Source organism: Corticium candelabrum, chromosome 13, assembly GCF_963422355.1.
Source record: "Corticium candelabrum chromosome 13, ooCorCand1.1, whole genome shotgun sequence".
NCBI lineage: Eukaryota > Metazoa > Porifera > Homoscleromorpha > Homosclerophorida > Plakinidae > Corticium > Corticium candelabrum.
The window spans coordinates 718,275-738,052 of NC_085097.1; the positions used below are offsets into that span (position 1 = coordinate 718,275).

At 40.2% G+C, this 19,778-nt stretch overlaps 1 protein-coding gene across 1 annotated transcript; it reads right to left on the reverse strand.

Annotated features, from left to right (window-relative positions):
• Window positions 1-3,154: 3,154 nt before the first annotated feature.
• Window positions 3,155-19,418, reverse strand: LOC134188738 (DNA damage-binding protein 1-like). Its single transcript, XM_062656922.1, has 7 exons — window positions 19,258-19,418; window positions 12,894-12,940; window positions 10,371-10,466; window positions 5,738-6,042; window positions 3,388-3,549; window positions 3,258-3,322; window positions 3,155-3,204 (listed from the first exon to the last, which is right to left on the reverse strand). Exons 2-6 carry the CDS (start codon window positions 12,926-12,928, stop codon window positions 3,306-3,308), a joined length of 615 nt encoding a protein of 204 aa, XP_062512906.1. The 5' UTR covers window positions 12,929-12,940; window positions 19,258-19,418; the 3' UTR covers window positions 3,155-3,204; window positions 3,258-3,305.
• Window positions 19,419-19,778: the final 360 nt, after the last annotated feature.

Consider the following 19,778-nt stretch of genomic DNA (forward strand, 5'->3'; position numbering starts at 1 on the left):
CCGGGTGCTTCGTAGCAAATTCTGGAAATTGGTAGAATTGATAGAAAGGCGCCTGTTGCGCTGACTCTGAAACCACATGAAGAGCTGTTCTTCAATTCGGGGAAACTTAGGAGTGCGAGTCAATTTGACTGCCCTCCTATGCTTCTTGTCACGCATTTCTATATAGGTTCCTTCCTTATCTCCCTATTCTCGTAACCTCTTTTGTCAATACCCAGCTCATGCAACACAAAGCTGACATTGCTTCCGAATTCTTCTTTCAGCCTTCTGATAAAGCTCAACTTCTCTTCTACACTGTAAGACCATTGTCTGGTTGCCATACCAGTTCACTGCAGTACGGCAACACACATTACACACTTACGCAGCCTCAGAATATTGACAATTTCCGGCTGCAAGGTCAAATCTCGCACCACAATCTTGATTCTCATTAGTGGCCCATAGGCTGTAAATGAGAACAGTTTCCAAAAGAGCACCCAATGGGCAATCTTTTGGCTCGGTGCTGTTATGGAATTCTGGTGCCAAGCAAACAGAGCCATATGTACATACTAGTATGTTGGTGGAGAGGCAAGTTTCATTGTATGTGAAAAGAAACAAGACTGAGTTGAGTTTGTGTTCAGTCTCTGTACGAGCGAGTTACAGGATATCCTAGTAAGATTGGAGGATAATACACTTGTCATACTTTGTTTTTCATTAAACTGTTTGGTAATTGTAACGGGTAGAAAAAGTTGCTAGTCCACGTAGTATTACCTGAGCACCAATGTCAGTACCTTACATGGAATATGTGCACATACAACAGATGAACGCTTCATCCTTTTCCTACGCACCAGCAGTAAAAGATGTCTTCACGGGGTGTCAACCATAGAAGTCAGCAACATTACGAATGCTGAGATCTTGTCTTTGAACAGCATTCACAGCCTTCTCTAACATTGAATTCTATATTATGTCTCTTATAACACACAAGCCATCAAACAGAACAACCACAAAAGACAAGATATTGTAGTATTAAAATTGTAGCTGTTGCATATGTACTGTATCTCAGACCCCAAAATGAGAAAAGAACACCATTCACACCAGGGGTGCTTATAAAACAACAGAAAGAGCTGCTAAAGTGGAAATGTGTTACAGCAAATAACTGACATAATTTCATATTGTAAATTAAAAACATATGTACCATATTACTGTGCTTTCTGCTGCATGACTGTATACTCAGGGTTTACCAAAATCCAGCTTGATTGAGTCTGGTAACTATATTGGCATCCTGCTACATTAATAAGGTTGGAAGTGTTGGTATAGGTGATGTCGTCTGGGTTGGTGAGGCTATCATTTGATATGGACACGCTTCAACATGGATGACAATCACCCACATAATAGAAAATGGAAAGGACGCAGTACATCAATTAGCAACACTGACAAATTATGAAGAAAGTGAAGAAGATGAGAAGAAGGAGAAAAGGAAGATGAGTACTGTAGACAGTATTAAAGTAAAACATGCATGCCAATCAAGAGGGTTACATTTGTTACATAAATGATGGTTGCATTTCAATTGTTAATTAAATGTCTGTTGCAAACCCTGAATAAGAATTTCAAATTGATCAGCCACTCAGAGCCGTAGCTGCCATTTTTGTCAATTTTTTTGTAATGTCAAATGGCTGTGCAATCTTCTCATTTGGTCAGCTAAAAACGTCTGATACTACAGCACGAATTTTTCGTGAAACTTTTGCAAAAGCAAAATTTCAACACCTTGCTCATGAACAGTTCTGATTGGTGGTTTTCACACATGTTTGATGGCATGACAAAAATCTCCCTCCGAGGTACACTGGCACCCTGGTAAATTCTGACCTACATCAGCATAGTAAAAAGTGTGGTGATACCGTAACACATGTAAGTTACATTACACACACACACACACACACACACACACACACACACACACACACACACACACACACACACACACACACACACACACACACACACACACACACACACACACACGTGTGTGTATGTGTGTCTCTGTTTCCTTCATGCTCCACTCGTTCATGGTACATTGACATGGCTATAATATGAATAATACCGTGTTTACATTGGCATTGCTGCATCAAGCTGGTTCAGCACAGTTTAACACATTCTCAACCTGTTTGTTCCAAACCAGAATGACACGCGTTTACACTATGCTGGCCGAGTAGGACACGATATCATGTGACAGTGTCGTCATGAACTACAGTGGTGGACTGAACAAGTTTGGCATTTGTGCACTGTTTTCTCCAACAGAAGCGATCAACTTTGGCAACGTTCCAACTGAATATGTATTTCATCTTCACTGCACAGTGAAGTTAGTTAGCTTCACAGCTTCTTTGTCCGTCCACGCCATCATATAAACAGGATAATACTGAGAAAAGTGCATGCGAGATGAAGCAAGATGGCACGATTGTGGCACACTATTGTTTACACTGCTGTTTGAAACCAAGCCAAATTGAGTTGAACAGTGCCAGCTCAGTTTGATAATCAAGCTGTGCTGGCTGAGCTCGGTTCGATTTCAGCTCGGTACAGTTGTGTTTGCACTATGTAGCTAGAACGTGGCAAACCATGCCGAGCTGCACTGGCGCAGTTATCAGTGCCAATGTAAACATGGAATAGTTATCAGTGCCAATGTAAACATGGAATAAATCTCTTCCTTTGTCAGATATTGCACCTAATAAATGAAAATGGCAGGACATGGCAGTTCTAAGAATACCAAGATCATTACAAAAAAACCAAAGACAGCAGAGATAGATTGCAGATTTGTGAAATCTGCATGTAAAATAGACAGTAGTACTAAGTGAAGTGTCCGAACAGGATGCAGTCTCAGTTACTATTTGATATAATCAGTTGTACGTGTATATATGGTACGAGCAACTCAGATTTGGGTAAATATCATAGGCAGACGCTGCTAGACCTGATATTGAGTCCACAGCTGAACCCGCCCATCCATCCATCTACCCATCCTTCTGCCAACCTGTCCACCAACCCCACTGCATACTGCTGTCATGCAACCAGTAGTTTTCATTGGTAGATCAGTCATAACGGTTGACACTTGCACCACAACTGGTGACAGATTCATACACAAGCTGCATTGCTCTCTGACAGAACAAATCTGATCCAAAGTCATGCATAAGTTCCTCGATCATCTTTGTACTTTGCAATGTACAACAGTATGCCTGACCAATCCTATAAACTTGGTTAGAATAATGTAACAAACAGTAACCACCCTTGCTATCTACCTTGTTTCATGATCTAACAAGAAAGCTCACGCTGCAGCACAGTCATACTCACTGGCTGCTTTCACCTTGACAAGTTACAGCAGCCTCTGCTTGGTGTACCATATACATAACAAATTTGTGTTTACTTTACCTTCATTGACTTCAAGTAGAAGAATTCTGCCTGTCTTTGGTTCTGGTTCCTCTGGATACACAAACGCTGTTCCAACACAATAGTATGAACATCCATTGGACAAATGACAAGACATGAGACTCATAGCCCATTCACTGGATCGTAAATGATGAGCATGTGTTACTGAAAAAGAGAAACTGAACAGCTATATCACATTTATAAGCAACAGTGTCATGAATTAGTTGTTTCATAAAAGTAAACACACAAACTGTAAAGTATAAATACTGCCAATCTTTCCAGCACACGTTAAATTTAAGGGGTGCCATTAAATTCACATAATAAAGCTACACCTAAGTTCACTGACTTAACAGTATTAACTATACCAAAAATGTTTGATTTGGGATAATAATTGAAAAAAATACAAACGTTTTCTATACATGCAGATGTCTTCCATATAATTGTAATTGTATAAACAATGATTACTCTCTTCAAGTCAAGTCTAGCCATAGAGCACACACTAAAAAACAAATATCTGACATCCTTGAGAAGGGAGACAGTGTGCAAGCCTCAAGCACATCAAAGCACTTCTCTCTGTTGGCTATACAGCTAAAAGTAAAATACACTCCATTTCTGACTGATACTGCAAGCAGAAGCACATACGATTATGTATACCACTCTAACAAATATTGAAATACAGTAGGATGTCAGTCATCCGAACGCCCATTATCTGAAAGCACCAGTTAACTGAACGCCAAGTGCCTCGCATGCCCTCTAGAACTACACGCTATAAACTGTTACACGCATGCGCAACAAAGTGAATGTCAAATTAGTAACATTATATGGTAAACTATTTTCTCATCATTACTATTTCTTACCTTACAGAGTGCAATCAAGTATGGGTGTTTGTGCAATTGCTGTTCAGTGTACATGTATTCAGTTTAAACTAGTGTGTGGGCAGCCTTGAAGACCCTGAGACGCCTGTTTGTGCACCAGAAGAGTTAACATCAGTTATCTGAAATCAGAGTTATGAATAGGGTCAGGTCCCAAACTGTTTGGATAACTGACACCCTACTGTAATATCAACCCAGATAAGACACCCAAACACTGCATGGAGAAGCATTTCAATATTCAACTAAGCATCTTGTTTAGAAGTAAGAACAAAAGTCACAGCCTGCATATAATTACAATGTCTAGTCAATCACAACATCAAACGTCCTAAAACACCTTTCAAACTGTCCGCACAAACCGACATAACATTGGCACCTTTCAAAACGCAGTCTTGCTCATTGATACGTAGTGAGTAATAAACTGCATGTTGACTTATCAAGCATATGTATTAAATGCACAAAATTACACAGATGGCCCTCCAAAGACCAGAGGCTAATAAGTTATCCAAATCAAAAACATTTTGCAGAGATAGCCTTGTACCATAAACTGGCCTCATTATTAACAATATAAAAATGACCTGGATCGTTCATACATGATCGATCATGTTGAAACCCCAACCACATGCAAATTTGAAAGGTTGGCCTAGTGTACAAACCACATCTCAGAATATCACAGAAACTCCTTTTTTGACAAATTCTTTGTTAGCAACACAAATCTGAAAATGAGCAAATTGGATCCCCTATTTCACTTGCCAGCTCACTAGACCTTCCAAATAAGAAGAGATTGAAGATTGAGTGGCCATGCCTTCTTTTAAGCAACTTGTCATCCAACTGTCAATTTTGTATCGCCTGCTTGATGATGCTGTTCTGCTAGTATAACTTGTTCTCGTTAAACTACTAAAAGCTGCAAACAGGGCAGTAATCCTGCACAAGGTGGTAAAACAAAGTAGCTTAAGTAGTTATAAACATTCAGGCTACTGAGACAACCTTGACAAGTCCCACGTTCACAAGTTCCTCAATTCTCAATTGTTAAGTTGACAGTAAAGCACTGCCAACATGACAGAGCAAAGTCACTCTGTCACTGGTGTATAATTCAATGAGGTAAATATGGTAAACAGCATTTCCAAACACATCAAGCAGTTGGCAAAACTGGTTCTAAACATGGAATATAAGCAGTCTACAATGGTAATTGTATAGTAGCTGGATAATAAAATGCTAATTGCCTCGAAAGCAATCAACAGTAGCACCGCCTCAATAAATTTACAAGTATACTCTGACTCATAAACAGTTGCGTGTCTAAAAGTCTGTCTGACTGCATTCATCAATCGCCCTAGTATGGACATATTTATCATCACATCAGTTTACTAAAATCCATCCTTCGCAAGAAATTATAAGACAAACTGTCTAAGCTAGACTTACAATATAGTTACCTTTCAGTCATTTATTTTTACACCACATTGAGCTACATACACACTTCAACAAACCTTCAAATGTATGCTGATCAACGATAAGAAAGGAATCTGCTTCTATGAGCTCTCCATGAGAAATCTTGGACAACCCACTACCAGCTCCAACTTTGCTGGATCCATCTTTTGCCTTTTTAGCTACACTTGAAGAATCAGCATCAACACCAGAGCCCCCACCACTGCCCAATGAAACAGTGATACTAGGAGCAATAAGGCTAGCAGATGGTTTCTGCTGTCTTGTATCAGATCCAGAAATGCCCTTGTATTCATAGCGACTAGTGCAAACTCCAAATGTCTGTGACGATTCTTGAAACGTTATTCGTCTACGCATACACAATGATCCAATTATACAACTATATAGTAGAACCTCGCTAATCTGAATCATCGCTAATCCTAATTACTGTTGATGCCCTGCCTTGCATACCCAGATCCTATTAGGCCGCCTGATCAGGGTTGCTTACCACAAGGGGTGATCCTTTTTTGGCAAACGCGCATCTCTGACTATATAAATCCTGACTGGCACATTATTTAGGAGTATGTAGTTGTTGCCGCTGTGTCCTTTACCACAAACTTATGAAATACGTAAATGCGCCAGCTTGGGTGTCAGAGGCAAGGTCTGGACATCCAAGGCTATTTTGGTAATCCAAACAAGTTCGAGACGGGCTTGGCACAGGGCAGTTCTACTGTACCACAACAAGCAACAATACTCCCATAGATAACCACAAAATATTCCTACACTACCAACAATGACCTACACTTTCTAGGAAATCTTGGAAATCAGGGAGTGCAGTAGCACTCCCTATGTAGGGATGCGAAGAATCTAAAATGGTGCCCCATACAAAAGTATCCAAACGCATCCGAACCAGATCTCTCAGAACTCATTACAGAGATCTCGGACCCACGTAGCGCTCAACTTAAAATGTTCCTAATGGTAGCCAGACTATCACCGCTGACACTAAACGTCTCAGAAGCCAGCTATCGGCAAGTAAAAAAAACCCGATTTATTCTTTCACATTTCACATTTCACATTTCACTTTTGTCAGCCAGGCTAGCGCCTCACTCGAAACAGCTACAACGACGAGAGTCACACCAAACGATTCGCTCTTGTCCGAAGAATTGCACTGACCCACCAGCTAGAAATGTGCAAAGTCACCTTGTATCAGTCAACTGCTGCCATGCAGTTCCATGTACCGCTTCCCACAATGCCATGTTGTTCCGGTCACGTGTGTACATGTGACTACCATTTGGAAGCCTAGCTGCTACTTCCACCTGCTGCTACATGCTGCTTACAGTTGCGTGTAGTTGAACATGTACAGTACCACTATGTTCAACGGCACGGCGTCCTGTCTGACTCTCTGTGCATGTAAGCGTGTATCTCTTTCGTGGAACCCTAGGTAATGGGAGTTGTTTATAGATGTAATCAGTGTTATTACGTACATCCGTCAGCTGCTACGTACATCCGTGTATGCTGAGCGTAACGTGAGTTATCTAGAGACGCAATCAAAGATTGAAATCCCGGCCGAGCTCCACACGTCTAATTACTAGAACTGTCATTTCCATTTCAAACTACACAAGTCTAAAAACATTTTGAGAAAATGATGGGTATGTAGGGATGGGTATGTACTTATGTCATTTATGCCCAGCTTCTACATCACAATAAGGTCACTTGAAAAGAGATACCGTAGCTAAACTGGAATGTGCAACGTCTACTTACAGCCTGGAATTCGTGGCCTAGGGTGGGTGGGTGGGTGGGGCAGACAGAGAGTGCAACCTCCACGTGGTCTCTCCTGGGGTTTGAGCATGAAAGTATTCTCACATGTACAAAATGTTATGCACTCCGTTTACTAAAACTGTCATTTCTGTCTTCAGGACATATATGTATATATATATACACGTGCTCGCGTAATATACTTTTAACATAGCTAAAAATATATGAAACAAGTCCAAAAACATTTTGAGAAAATGATGGGTATGTAGGGATGGGTGTGTAGGGATGGGTATGTACTTATGTCATTTATGCCCATCTCCTACATCACAATCTTTTTACCTATATCGCTTGCAGCAGTTGTGAATGTGATGTAGGAGATGAGCATAAATGACATAAGTACATACCCATCCCTACATACCCATCCCTACATACCCATCATTTTCTCAAAATGTTTTTGGACTTGTAAAAATAGCAATTACAATCTCCTGACACATTACCTCCCACTGCAAATGTGTATGTGTAAAGCAGTAAGTAGAATAATTTTTGTGAATTTCAAAAATAAGTAGTTACAATTGCCACATAATCAGCAGTTAATTAAGCTTAAAGTATGAAATATCATTGTTTTTCAGGAGCACAGGCACCACTTTTAAACAGGACAACAGTAATATTGTTGGCTGTCTTTACCTTGTTCTTGTAGTTCCACATAAACAACAGCATAAGTCAATCCACCAGCGAAGTCATGTACAAACAACATAGAGATGCTCTTTCATCTGCTGCAAATACTTTTCCAGGGCAGATATAACATTTCCAAGTCAGTCGAACATGTGTTGAACAGTTTTGTCCCACCTCCTTTACAAAATCTACCATCACACAGTTGCCCGTCTCCCCACTAAATGTGCCACATTACTAGACTCATACCCAGTACTCTTCTCACATGCCATATATATATATATATATATATATATATATATATATATATATATATATATATATATATACTAGTATACATGGCCCGTCCTTCGTACGGGCAATCTTTGTTGCGAGGTCCCGGGTGTGCTGAATGAATTCGAATCTTGCTCTTCGCGCTTGTTTCGAGCGAAATCAACACACTCCCCGTGTAGCGCTTGCTGCAGAAAACGTGTAGGTTGGATTTGGTGCAAATGCAATCAGAATTTGGAGGGAAACGAAAGCGCTAGAAGAGTAAGTTTCGTCGGTAAGAGATATTCGATTGCTCGAAGCTTTGCGAAGGACGACGACGCGTACGGTCTACACAGGACTGGTGTGGGCATGTGTTTGAATAAACTGGAATGTGTAGCGCTTGCGTAGTTGAGAAATTTTACGCGGGGGTCGACCCCTCGAGAGGGGACCCGGTACATAATTTTAAAAATTTTTTTACGCAAACATTCCCCAGTGCGTGCCGAGTGTGCATGCCGATTTCGGTTGCGAACGGACAAAAGACGTGGCCGCCAAACGCGCAAGCACACACACACAGAGACAGTTTGAGCTTTATATATATACATATACATATATATTATATATATATATATACATATATATATATATATATATATATATATATATATATATATATATATGTATATATATATATATATATATATATATATATATATATATATACACATACACGGGTGTCCCCAAGATTTTTGTAAGCCACGGCAGAAATTGTTATAACCACGCCCATCCTAATTTTTAGGGCTCTGCCCATTCCAATTTTATGGTTACGCCCGTACAAAACCTTTGATGCAGGTTTGCTTACACTGAGATGCCACAAACTGTTGTCGTGGAATGCTCAGGCCTTATAGCCTGTGGAAAATTTCCAGACCTCGAGAAGCTGAGAACCTAGTACATAGGATAGAAAGGGCCATATATCTACAGAACTCGTTACCATCAGATGCGGACCAAAATAATGGGCTGTACCGACACCCACTGCAGCGCCGGATCCAGGAATTTTTGAAAGAGGGGTTCACCGTTAGCAGTAATTTATAGCATTACTAATTTTCTCTTTTCTAATGAAATTGTATGAAATTATTGAACCACGCCTATTGGAACAGAGGGGGTTTCAACCCCCTAAACACCCCTCTGGATCCAGCCCTGCACTGTTTATCTTTCAGTACTTGTATTACAATTAAGTTCATACCAGAAACTACTTGTTATGGACAAACAACTTTCCACTTTTCAAAATACAAATACAAGTCATTGTCCTCATATCTAATCACTGCCTACTCATGCAGCAAAGCATGGTGGGCCTGTACCAAGTGGAAGCCATGGCATGGCGGAGCGCCTTGCCTTTTGTATGCTGATTTGATGCGAGATTTGGTTTTACTAGTTAATGAACAGATTGCTATGCATGCATGCAACATCCTATCTTCAAACCCTTCCAGATACCTACCGCTCTGGACTGTCTGCGGTCGCTTTGGATATCAAACAACATTAAGAACATATGCATCCAGTTTCTGTTGTGAAACGAGAGTACAGAGCACAACGCTACGTGTAAGTCAACGTTGATCGTGACTGCAAGATCAAATCCTGTTAATGTCAACGCTCCCATGGTTGTGTTGGCTGCCGTAGACATGCTCGTTTCACTAACAGCAAAGAATCTGCAGTTTTTGAGTAGGTCTCTTCATAGACGACAAACAACAACCACGTACAAAACAAGAGAAGAAGATAAGTGAATGGTCTTTAGTAAGGCAATTAAAAAACTGAATTCGATCGTTAGTTCACAATTAATAGTGAAATGGCAACACAGCGGGTTCAAAGGAAGTTCACTTCATGTTGTAAGTGTAACGCCTACCCCATGTTTTCATTTAATTAAGGCGTAGCACCCTTGAGATCCCTGGCGACAACCCTGATATTATATATAAACATATAATATACAGCATGAACCCATTACATGTACAAGTACAACTACAAACTTGATCATACTTGGGAGACTCTCCAAGCGGTACAGTTGTAATGTGAAGCTTCTGAATTTCATCAATAGTCCCAAATGTAAGAGTTGAATTATTAGCAATAGCAAGACTAAACAGAGATCAGCATAATCACAGGAAAGTACAATTTATACATTGAATGTCCAGATGTCTACCTGCAGCTGCCCTCTCGTTTTCATTGTGTCTAGTTCTACTTGCCTGTCTGTGGTCTACCTGCCTACAGCCTGCTAGTCTCGCGTAGCCAGACCCTTCTCCGCCTACATCCGCGGCGAGAAATGGTCTGGTATGAGCAGGCTTTGAAGTTTTTGTTTGCCGCACTCAATTACTCTCCTGCATTCCGGGGGACTAAAGACCTCTTTATTGGTCGACACTGATGCCTAAAGAAAACCACTAAGCACACGTTTATGCATGAGATCATGTCACCATATAAATCATATTATGTTATGTACGTGTGACTGACAGAAAAATGGCAGTAGTACACACCACATAAACATCACGAAGTTGTGTGGTTCGGTACGACCGGTGTCACTGCACGTCAATGGTGTGATCGATTTCGAACGTTCTTTTGATAGGTGCTTGCCGCCGATGCAAAGTCACCGGTGGAAGCCGATGGTAAAACGCAGCTACTAACCGTAACAGCTAGTCGCTATTCAGGCAGCGATTGCTGCTAAAACGTCTGCAACACCCAAACAAAGACTTAATTAATTTGTAGCTAATTGTCAGACTCTGCCAACGCATCCTACAGTCTTCGTTTGGGCGTTGCAGGCATTGTAGCAGCAATTGCTGCCCGAATAGTGACTAGCTGTTACTGTTAGTAGCTGCGTTTCACCATCGGCTTTCACTGGTGACTTCGCGTAGACGGCGAGCTCCTATCAAAAGAACTTTCAGAAATCAATCACAGTATTGATATCGACACATGATAACACCGGTCGTACGTAAGCTTACCACACAACTTTGATGTCCATCCAGTGTGTACTCCTAGGCCGTTTTTCTTTCTTTCTGTCAGTCACACATACATCTTCACGCCGTAATAGATACCATATGATTCATATGCGCTAGCTAGGTGGGCAATAGCGATCGTTATTGTGTCTCCGTTGACATGATCTCATGCCTACACATGTGCTTAGTTGTTTTCTTTAGGCATCAATGTCGACTACTAAAGAGGTCTTTAGTCTCCCGGAATGCAGGGAAGTAATTGAGTGTGGCGAACGAAAACTTCAAAGCCTGTTCACCAGACCATTTCTTGCCGGCGGATGTAGGTGGGGAAGAGTCTGGCTATGCGAGACTAACAGCCTGCCATTTAGCAGCAATCTAGGGCAGATTTCTTTATTCCTCCTCTTCTACTCTTCTGAATATGGTAAAGGAGAGAATTTCAGAAAACAGAAGAGCCACGCCCTTCAGAAGAGCAAGAAATATAGAAATAATCAGAAGAGGCAATGAACATGCGCACTATAGCTGAACTAATTCTTCACAGGAAAACCAAATTTTGAAATCCAATTTACTTGTGGAAGCTGTCAGAGAGACTGGATAGGAAAACCTTCACCAACACGGACACAGAACCTGATTATGAACCCTTGAGGGATCCCCAAAAGCAGTTCGATTGTGCTCCAATTGGATTCCATGCCAGTGGCAAAGAAGAGGCTCTAGTCAATGCTTGTGAGCCCTTCACACCACCACCTGTATTCAGAGAGAGTGCACATGCACCACCTCTACCTCTACTGCTCTTCCAAGTTTCTACGAGAAACTGCACCTCTTCTGTTACTATTAGCACACAATGAAGAAACAACCAAAGATCTCTTCCAGTCTTCCAACCTCTTCTGGAAGAGCATATATAATAAATGTGCCCCTAGTTCGATATCATAAATAATTTTCCAAAAATAAGAGAACAACATTCTGACATCTAAGTGGCTCTGAAGTCCAGGCTTGCTCTTCTACACATACCTGTAATTGTAACACATTTCTTCATTTTGGACAAACATCAATTGCAGTTATAGCAACAATTAATTATATAAACAATTTTGGAAATGAGATTGAAAACAGATCTTGTAGAGTATCTATTGACACAAACTCCACACTACATCCTGCTTCCAGCGTGTTTTAAGCAATTCAAGCTTAAATTTACCTCAGTTTTTGTTTCCGCCTTGTTTGTCTCCATGTTCACCTGTCTACCAACCATCTCACATTTCTGTATTACTATTACCTACCTGTCTGTCTGTAGCTGCTCTGTCCATAGCTATTCTGTCTGTCTCACTGTTAGACGGCTCTCGTGTTGTCATAATCTACATGTCATTCTTACTAAAAGACATGCATTGTACAAATGCATCCAACTTCTGCTTGTCAACAAGAAACAACAAATTCTCTCTCCCCTGGCTGTTCTAGTCATATGTACATACATTCATCACAATACAGTTTGTCACTCAGTACCCACGTCAGCTGCTGAAGCTCCTCCTCAGTTTTTGTACACGTCATGTCTCTCAAGACCTGTATCGTAGTCAACAAATTCAGATAAAATACCAACCTGTCAGGGTATTCTTCTGTATTAAGAGGACACATGTGTGAAACTCCCTGTAAAATCATGCATGTATCATGCTTACGTTCTTCAAAATGGTTCAATTAGTATGTCAATATACAATATTTACATAGCTAGCCAATGCAGCAGTGTAATTTATGCACAGTTGTTATTTATCCTATTTATGCAAGTAGTCACAGAGACACAGTTTTGTATCACAATTGTATAATTCATGCATTATTTTAAACAAGTATGCTACTGTATGCATGTGCCATGAATGATCATACCACTACTTAGATACTTAAAGACCAAAAGTTCTCTCAGGAATCACAAATGCTGTTGAGAATAGAGATTAACTACCACAACACTTGTAGAAACAAAGTCTGCACAAGATTTTGTAGAAAACAAAGACTGCAATGATCCTTTTACTTCAAATATGACTGAAATGTTGACAAAGTTGAAGAACTCTTATGTGCTACTGTACCTTTTGCAAAACATGTACGTACACCTTTAACCCCGTGATACCTAGTACTCTGACATTATTAGATCAAAAACGCATAAACAAATGTCACATAATTCTTCCAAAACCCAAAAATTGGTAAAAACAATTTTTACACAAGTAAATTTCTAGTAATTCAATACATTGCAATTATAGAGTTGCAAATCTGACCATAAAGCTAAATCTCTCATAAAAACTACCGCACATGGTTTCTCAATACGCCATTGTGCTATACAAACTGTTACAGAAGTACCACAACTAGAGCATTAGCTTTCCACTTTGCCAGTGGTTGGTTTCCCAAACAATTAATTTCTTCCTAAAAATAACAGGCAAATACATTATGTAAAAGTTGGGATTATACATGGTATACAATGTTCATTGCAAAAATGCACATTATTCATGACTTTTCCACATATTGAAATGTGTGATTCAGTGTACTAGATCAGTTTCTTCTTCTCTCATCCAGCAAACTAGTTGTAGAGGAACCTAGTTCTCCAAATTCATCAATAAAGCTAACACTAATTTTGTAAGGTTGTGTTAGCTCAAATAGGCCACTACGTCAATGTTCATTTTCTTGTTGCGGCTCTCTAAAGATCAAGTTCTATAGGTATGTTTGTTACAATAAACAATGTATTCTTCAAATGCTGCTTTTATAATCAATAATGTTCAAGACCAAATCTCAACACAGAAAGCAGCTAGAGAATCTATTTTGTCATTTTTCAGTCAAACCTATCTCCCATCATTACAAACTCAGCAAAGAAAACTTGTTCAGTAAACACAATAAGACTCAGGACGATTATCGAAACAAGATTGGAATAATTTGTCTTATAAAATTGTTTAGCTAACAGTGATTGTGAGCACTCACTTTCATCCTTTGACAAGATTAAAAAATAAATATAATTTAATTACACCACCACGACAAAAAAGTAGCTCAATGCTCTGTAGTCCATCAGCAAGAAATATACTAAAACATTACACATCTCTCTATATAAAGGAGAGCTGTTGTGTGTGTGTGTGTGTGTGTGTGTGTGTGTGTGTGTGTGTGTGTGTGTGTGTGTGTGTGTGTGTGTGTGTGTGTGTGTGTGTGTGTGTGTGTTTTGTGTGTATCTCACGACCAACACCTGAAAAATATAAGCTGCAATCAAATCTCTAAAACTTGGAAAATCTGCTGGTCTGGATGGTCTTGCAGCTGAGTTTTATCAAAGAAGAGGTGATACTTTTATAGAGAAAATTGTCAAGGTCATCTTACACATTTAGGGATACAGAAATTATACCAAAGAACCTGAAAAATGCCCAAATTATCACAATCTACGAGAAAGGGTGCCAAAAGTCACTGTGGAAACTGGCGTAGAATCTCATTATTGTCTACTGCTGGTAAAGTCTTATCAAGAATTCTCTTGAATCGACAGACAGACTGGTAGACTCAATAGCAGAAGGAACTCTTTCCGAGTCCCAGTGTGGCTTCCGCAAAGGAAGAAACACCACGCACATGGTATTTACCCTAAGACAGTTACCAGAAAAATGCAAGGAGCAACATAAACCTTTGTACATAGTCTTCATAGATTTGACAAAAGCTTTTGATTCAGTTAATCAAGAGGCAATGTGGAAAATCTTGACAAAATTGGGCTGCCCACCCAAATTTGTAAATTTAGTGAGACATCTACATGAAGGAATGAATGCAGACGTCATATCTGACAATGAAAAATCAGAAAGCTTTGTTGTGCAAACAGGAATAAAGCAGAGCTGTGTATTAGCACCCACTCTGTTTGCTCTGTTTCCTGCTGAAATGCTAAATGAAATGAATGGTTAAGCTGAAAATTGAGGAGTCTCATTTCAATATCGTATGGAAGACGGTTTATTCTATCATTGCATATTTCTGACAAAATCTAAAACCATAAGAGAGCTGCTCTTTGCAGATAACTGTGCTCTGGTAGCAGATTCTGCAAATGACACCCAAGAAATTGTAAATTCTTGCAAAAGCAGCTATCAGTTTTGGATTACAAATAAATATCAAAAAATGGAGTGCATGTTTCAGCCGATTCCTTGTACAGTAAATGCTGGCAAAGACATTTTTGTAAATGGCGAACAGGGGTGTTCCCAGGATTTTTGTAAGGCACGGCGGAAATAACCACGCCCACCTTAAATTTTGGTCCCGCCCATTCCAATTTTTATGGTCAGACCACAAAAGCTTTGATGCAGGTTTGCTTACGCTGAGATGCCACAAACTGTTGTCATAGAATGCTCAGGCACAAAAGGAATAAAGTGGTTTATCTTTTTTTTTAAAAAAAGTGTCTCTGTCTTACTTCACTGTGCTTGACCACATGATAGCTAGATTAATGCGAGTGGGAAAATTTCCAGACCTCAAGAAGTTGAGAACCTCCCTTTATATAGGATAGGAAGGCCAGACATCTACAGACTTCGTTTTTTACCATCAGATACTAACCTAAATAGTGGCCACCACTGTTTTATCTTTGAGTACTTGTATTACAATTAAGTTCATACCATATGGCAGTCTTTGTCCTAATTGGTCTTATCTTCAAACCAAGCATCCCAGGAACTACTTGTTAGCCTGAAACAACTTCCCACTTTTCAAAATACAAATACAAGTCCATTGTCTTCATAACTAATCACTGCCTACTTGTACAGCAAAGCATGGTGGGCCTGTACCAAGTGGAAGCCAAGGCATGGCGGAGCGCGGTGCCTTTGTATGCTGGGGACAACCCTGGCGAAGCACTAAAGAGGATATCCTCTTTCTCTTACCTTGGCAGTGTTCTTTCAGAGGATTGTAGTGTTGATAACGACATTGCTGCACGTCTGCAAAAAGCAAATAGAGCTTTTGGCGCACTTCAGTCAAGACTATAGAGTATAAAAGAAATAACAATAACGACTAAATCAAAGTTTACAAAGCAGTCGTTCTTGCAACTCTTCTGGATAGATCACAGACGTGGATGCTATATAGACCAAAACAAGTGCTATACGGTCAGTTGTTAGATGCACTAAGAAAAGCTGGTGGTCAGAAGTTGAGGTTCAAAGACACTCTAAGACACAATCTACGGAATATCGGTATTGATCACAAAAATTGGGAAAAGATAGCATGTGACCGTTCAGGGTGGAAGGAAATATGAGATTAGGTTTAGAATGTTACGAGAAAGCTAGAATTGACAAGATTGAAGTAAAGAGACTAACGTGTCACAACTAGCAAACTTGACTACTGGTACAAAGAACGTTTGTAATATCTGTCATTGAATTGTCGTTTTACAGTTGGACTCTTTGCACATAAATGTGCTCATCAAAGACAAATTGTAGATAACAGCTGAACAAAAGTCGTGAGCTCATTGTTGAGTAGCAAGAAAGAAAAAAAGAAGTGTTTGTGTGTGTGTGTGTGTGTGTGTGTGTGTGTGTGTGTGTGTGTGTGTGTGTGCATGTGTTTGTGTGTGTGTGTGTGTGTGTGTGTGTGTGTGTGTGTGTGTGTGCATGTGTGTATGTGCACATGTGTATGTGTGCGTGCATGTGTGTGGTGCAATAGCTCAGTTGGTTAGAGAGTCATCTTATGGAGTGGCTCCAGGAGTTTGCTAGCGCAGGCCCAGAGTTCCCTAAGTAGCACAGGGCCCAGCTTAACAGCCGGGGCGTGACCTCTGAAAGGCAGCCCCTGACATTAGGATATAGGATATTTAGGTGTGTGTGTGTGTGTGTGTGTGTGTGTGTGTGTGTGTGTGTGTGTGTGTGTGTGTGTGTGTGTGTGTGTGTGTGTGTATGTTTGACTCAAGCAAGAATTTGTAAGCTGAACACGTTTCACATGAGATGTATTAGGACGGTTCTTGGACTGTCTAAATGGCATAAAATAACCAACAAAGAAAATCTGGCCACAGCAAAGCAAGATCCCATTAGATTGAAAATTCAAAGACAACAACTTCTGTGGTTGGGACACGTTGTAAGAATGTCAAACAACCGTGCCCAAAAACAACTTCTACACAGAAGACTTTTTAATCATAAATGTCCAGCTCACGGTACTCGACGATGCTGGGTTGATGTAGTTCAGATAGACTTAAAATCATCGAACTTATCTATACAAGATCCCCAAAATCGCTCAGCTTGGGGATCTATTCTGCAAGGGCTAAACTCATAGTGGGTATGGCTGAAATTCAGGTGTGTGAGTATGTATGTTCGCACGTCTCTCCGCTGTCCCTGGCCTGATCTCCGCCAAGTTTGGTTTGCACACACCGAATCCATGCAGACCGACAGTGCATGGGGTCCCCTCTCAAAGGGTTACCCCTTAATTTTTCTCGCCGCCACGAATGCTACACCTTCTGGTTCATTTGAATGCACGCCCACACCTACAGTGCTGTGTGCACTGTACGTATCGTCGTCCTTTGCAAGTTTGCAACGCTTCCAGTGATCAAAGATTCTTGCCGATTGAAGCCGCTCTTCTAATGCTTGCGTTTCCAAATTCTGATTGCATTTGCACCAAATACAACATAAACGTTTCCCGCACCGAGTGCTACATGAAAAATGTTTCAATTTCTACAGAATAAAGTGAGAAGAGTAGGACACAATTTCATTCAGCATGCGTGTCAAGCTATATACAGGTGAGTAAGTAACTGCACATGACTTCAAAATGGGATCTCATTTTCTTCTCAAGTGAAACACGTCAGACTAATGAGTTTCAAACTGACGAGGTCCACCGAAAACGAAGGGCGAACAACGAAAGTAATGCGGGGGGGAACTAATTTCTTAGAAAGGGACACTTGGTTACATTTTCATTGTCTTCAATGGGATATTTACTAACAATCAATATTCTAATCAGTAAAGGCGAAAACCAGGATCTGTAATGGCATATATGTGTTGGGATTCTCGATCCCTGTTAATTTCTCAGAACTGGATATAATTGAACAGGATCTAAACAAAATTCTTCATGAAATGTCTGTCCGGTTGCTAATTCTTTAGAATGGAGTAAAAATGCATGTGAACAAAATATACAGCACTTCATGATAAATTTCATGAACAGCACTTCATGAAAAATGACTCCTGCAACAACACAAATTTGCAAACAACGTTAAATTAATTAACTAACAACTAATAATCTAATATGCCTGAGTGGAGAATGGGCTATTCAGCTAGTACAGTATACAGTAAACAGCAATTGGCATATTTAGTAAAATGGACAACTGTCACAGATGACTACAGCTCTTGCATATTTTTCTACAAGAAGAGTACAAATCACCTGAACCGCTTCCCAAAGTACACTGTGTATACTTGTACAATAGTGACATTTTGGCACACAATGATAACAACACTATGGCAAACAAATGTTATTGAGTTTGAAATGTTTCAGAGGACAATATAATCATAGTCACACATAACAGGTAGCATAAGCTGCTAAGTACAACTTATGAGCCATTATCTACATTCTACAGCACTAGCTAGATTACTTAGTAATGTATACCAGACCCCACTCTGCTTGTAAATTAGGACAATAACTTATGTACGGTAAATAATAGTAAATACATGCCTGAACAAACTGTGCCTAGCAAAAACATTCTTGACCTTGATCTCTGAAAGGTACACACAATATAATAATTTGATATGGTTTCCAAATTTCTCATTCCAAGCTATAAGTCAAAATAGATTCTATCTTCATTCTATACATTCACCACTTCCATCACTACAGCTACCTATCTCTTATCAATCAAAATAAATCAACATGCACACACAAAAAAACACATGCATTTGTGCATGCACCCATGCACGTGCACGTGCGTGTACACACACACACACACACACACACACACACACACACACACACACACACACACAAGCACACACTTCTCTTACAAGTCATATATATCAACAAATAAAATATAACATAGTGCTGACCTTAAGATTCACATTTGAAAACACGAGTTTCCCACTACTTGAGTATATCACTGCAGGACGATCCGAGCATGTGAATACGTTGAATTTACCGCGGGAATAGAATGGCTTCAGAACAGTAGGTTGCGTGCCAAGAACAACCTTTTTTCTTCCACTCAGTGTACCTATAACACAAGATTTGTATCCTGTGGTGTAATGTAGTGATATTTGCCTGTTTGTCTAGTGTGGTGGTGGTGGTGGTGGTGGTGGTGGTGTGTGTTTGTGTGTGTGTGTGTGTGTGTTTGTGTGTGTGTGTGTGTGTGTTTGTGTGTGTGTGTGTGTGTGTGTGTGTGTGTGTGTGTGTGTGTGTTCAGTTGGTTAGAGAGTCAGTCATCTTATGGAGTGATTACATCCGGGACCTTGTACGGTTGCAGGTTCAAGTCCCAGTGATGGTGAGCTATGGCGGGCAAGAAACTCACACACAATTGCCTCTCTCAACTCACGAGTATAAATGAGCACCTGGTCTTTGATGACTGAGGTAGCAA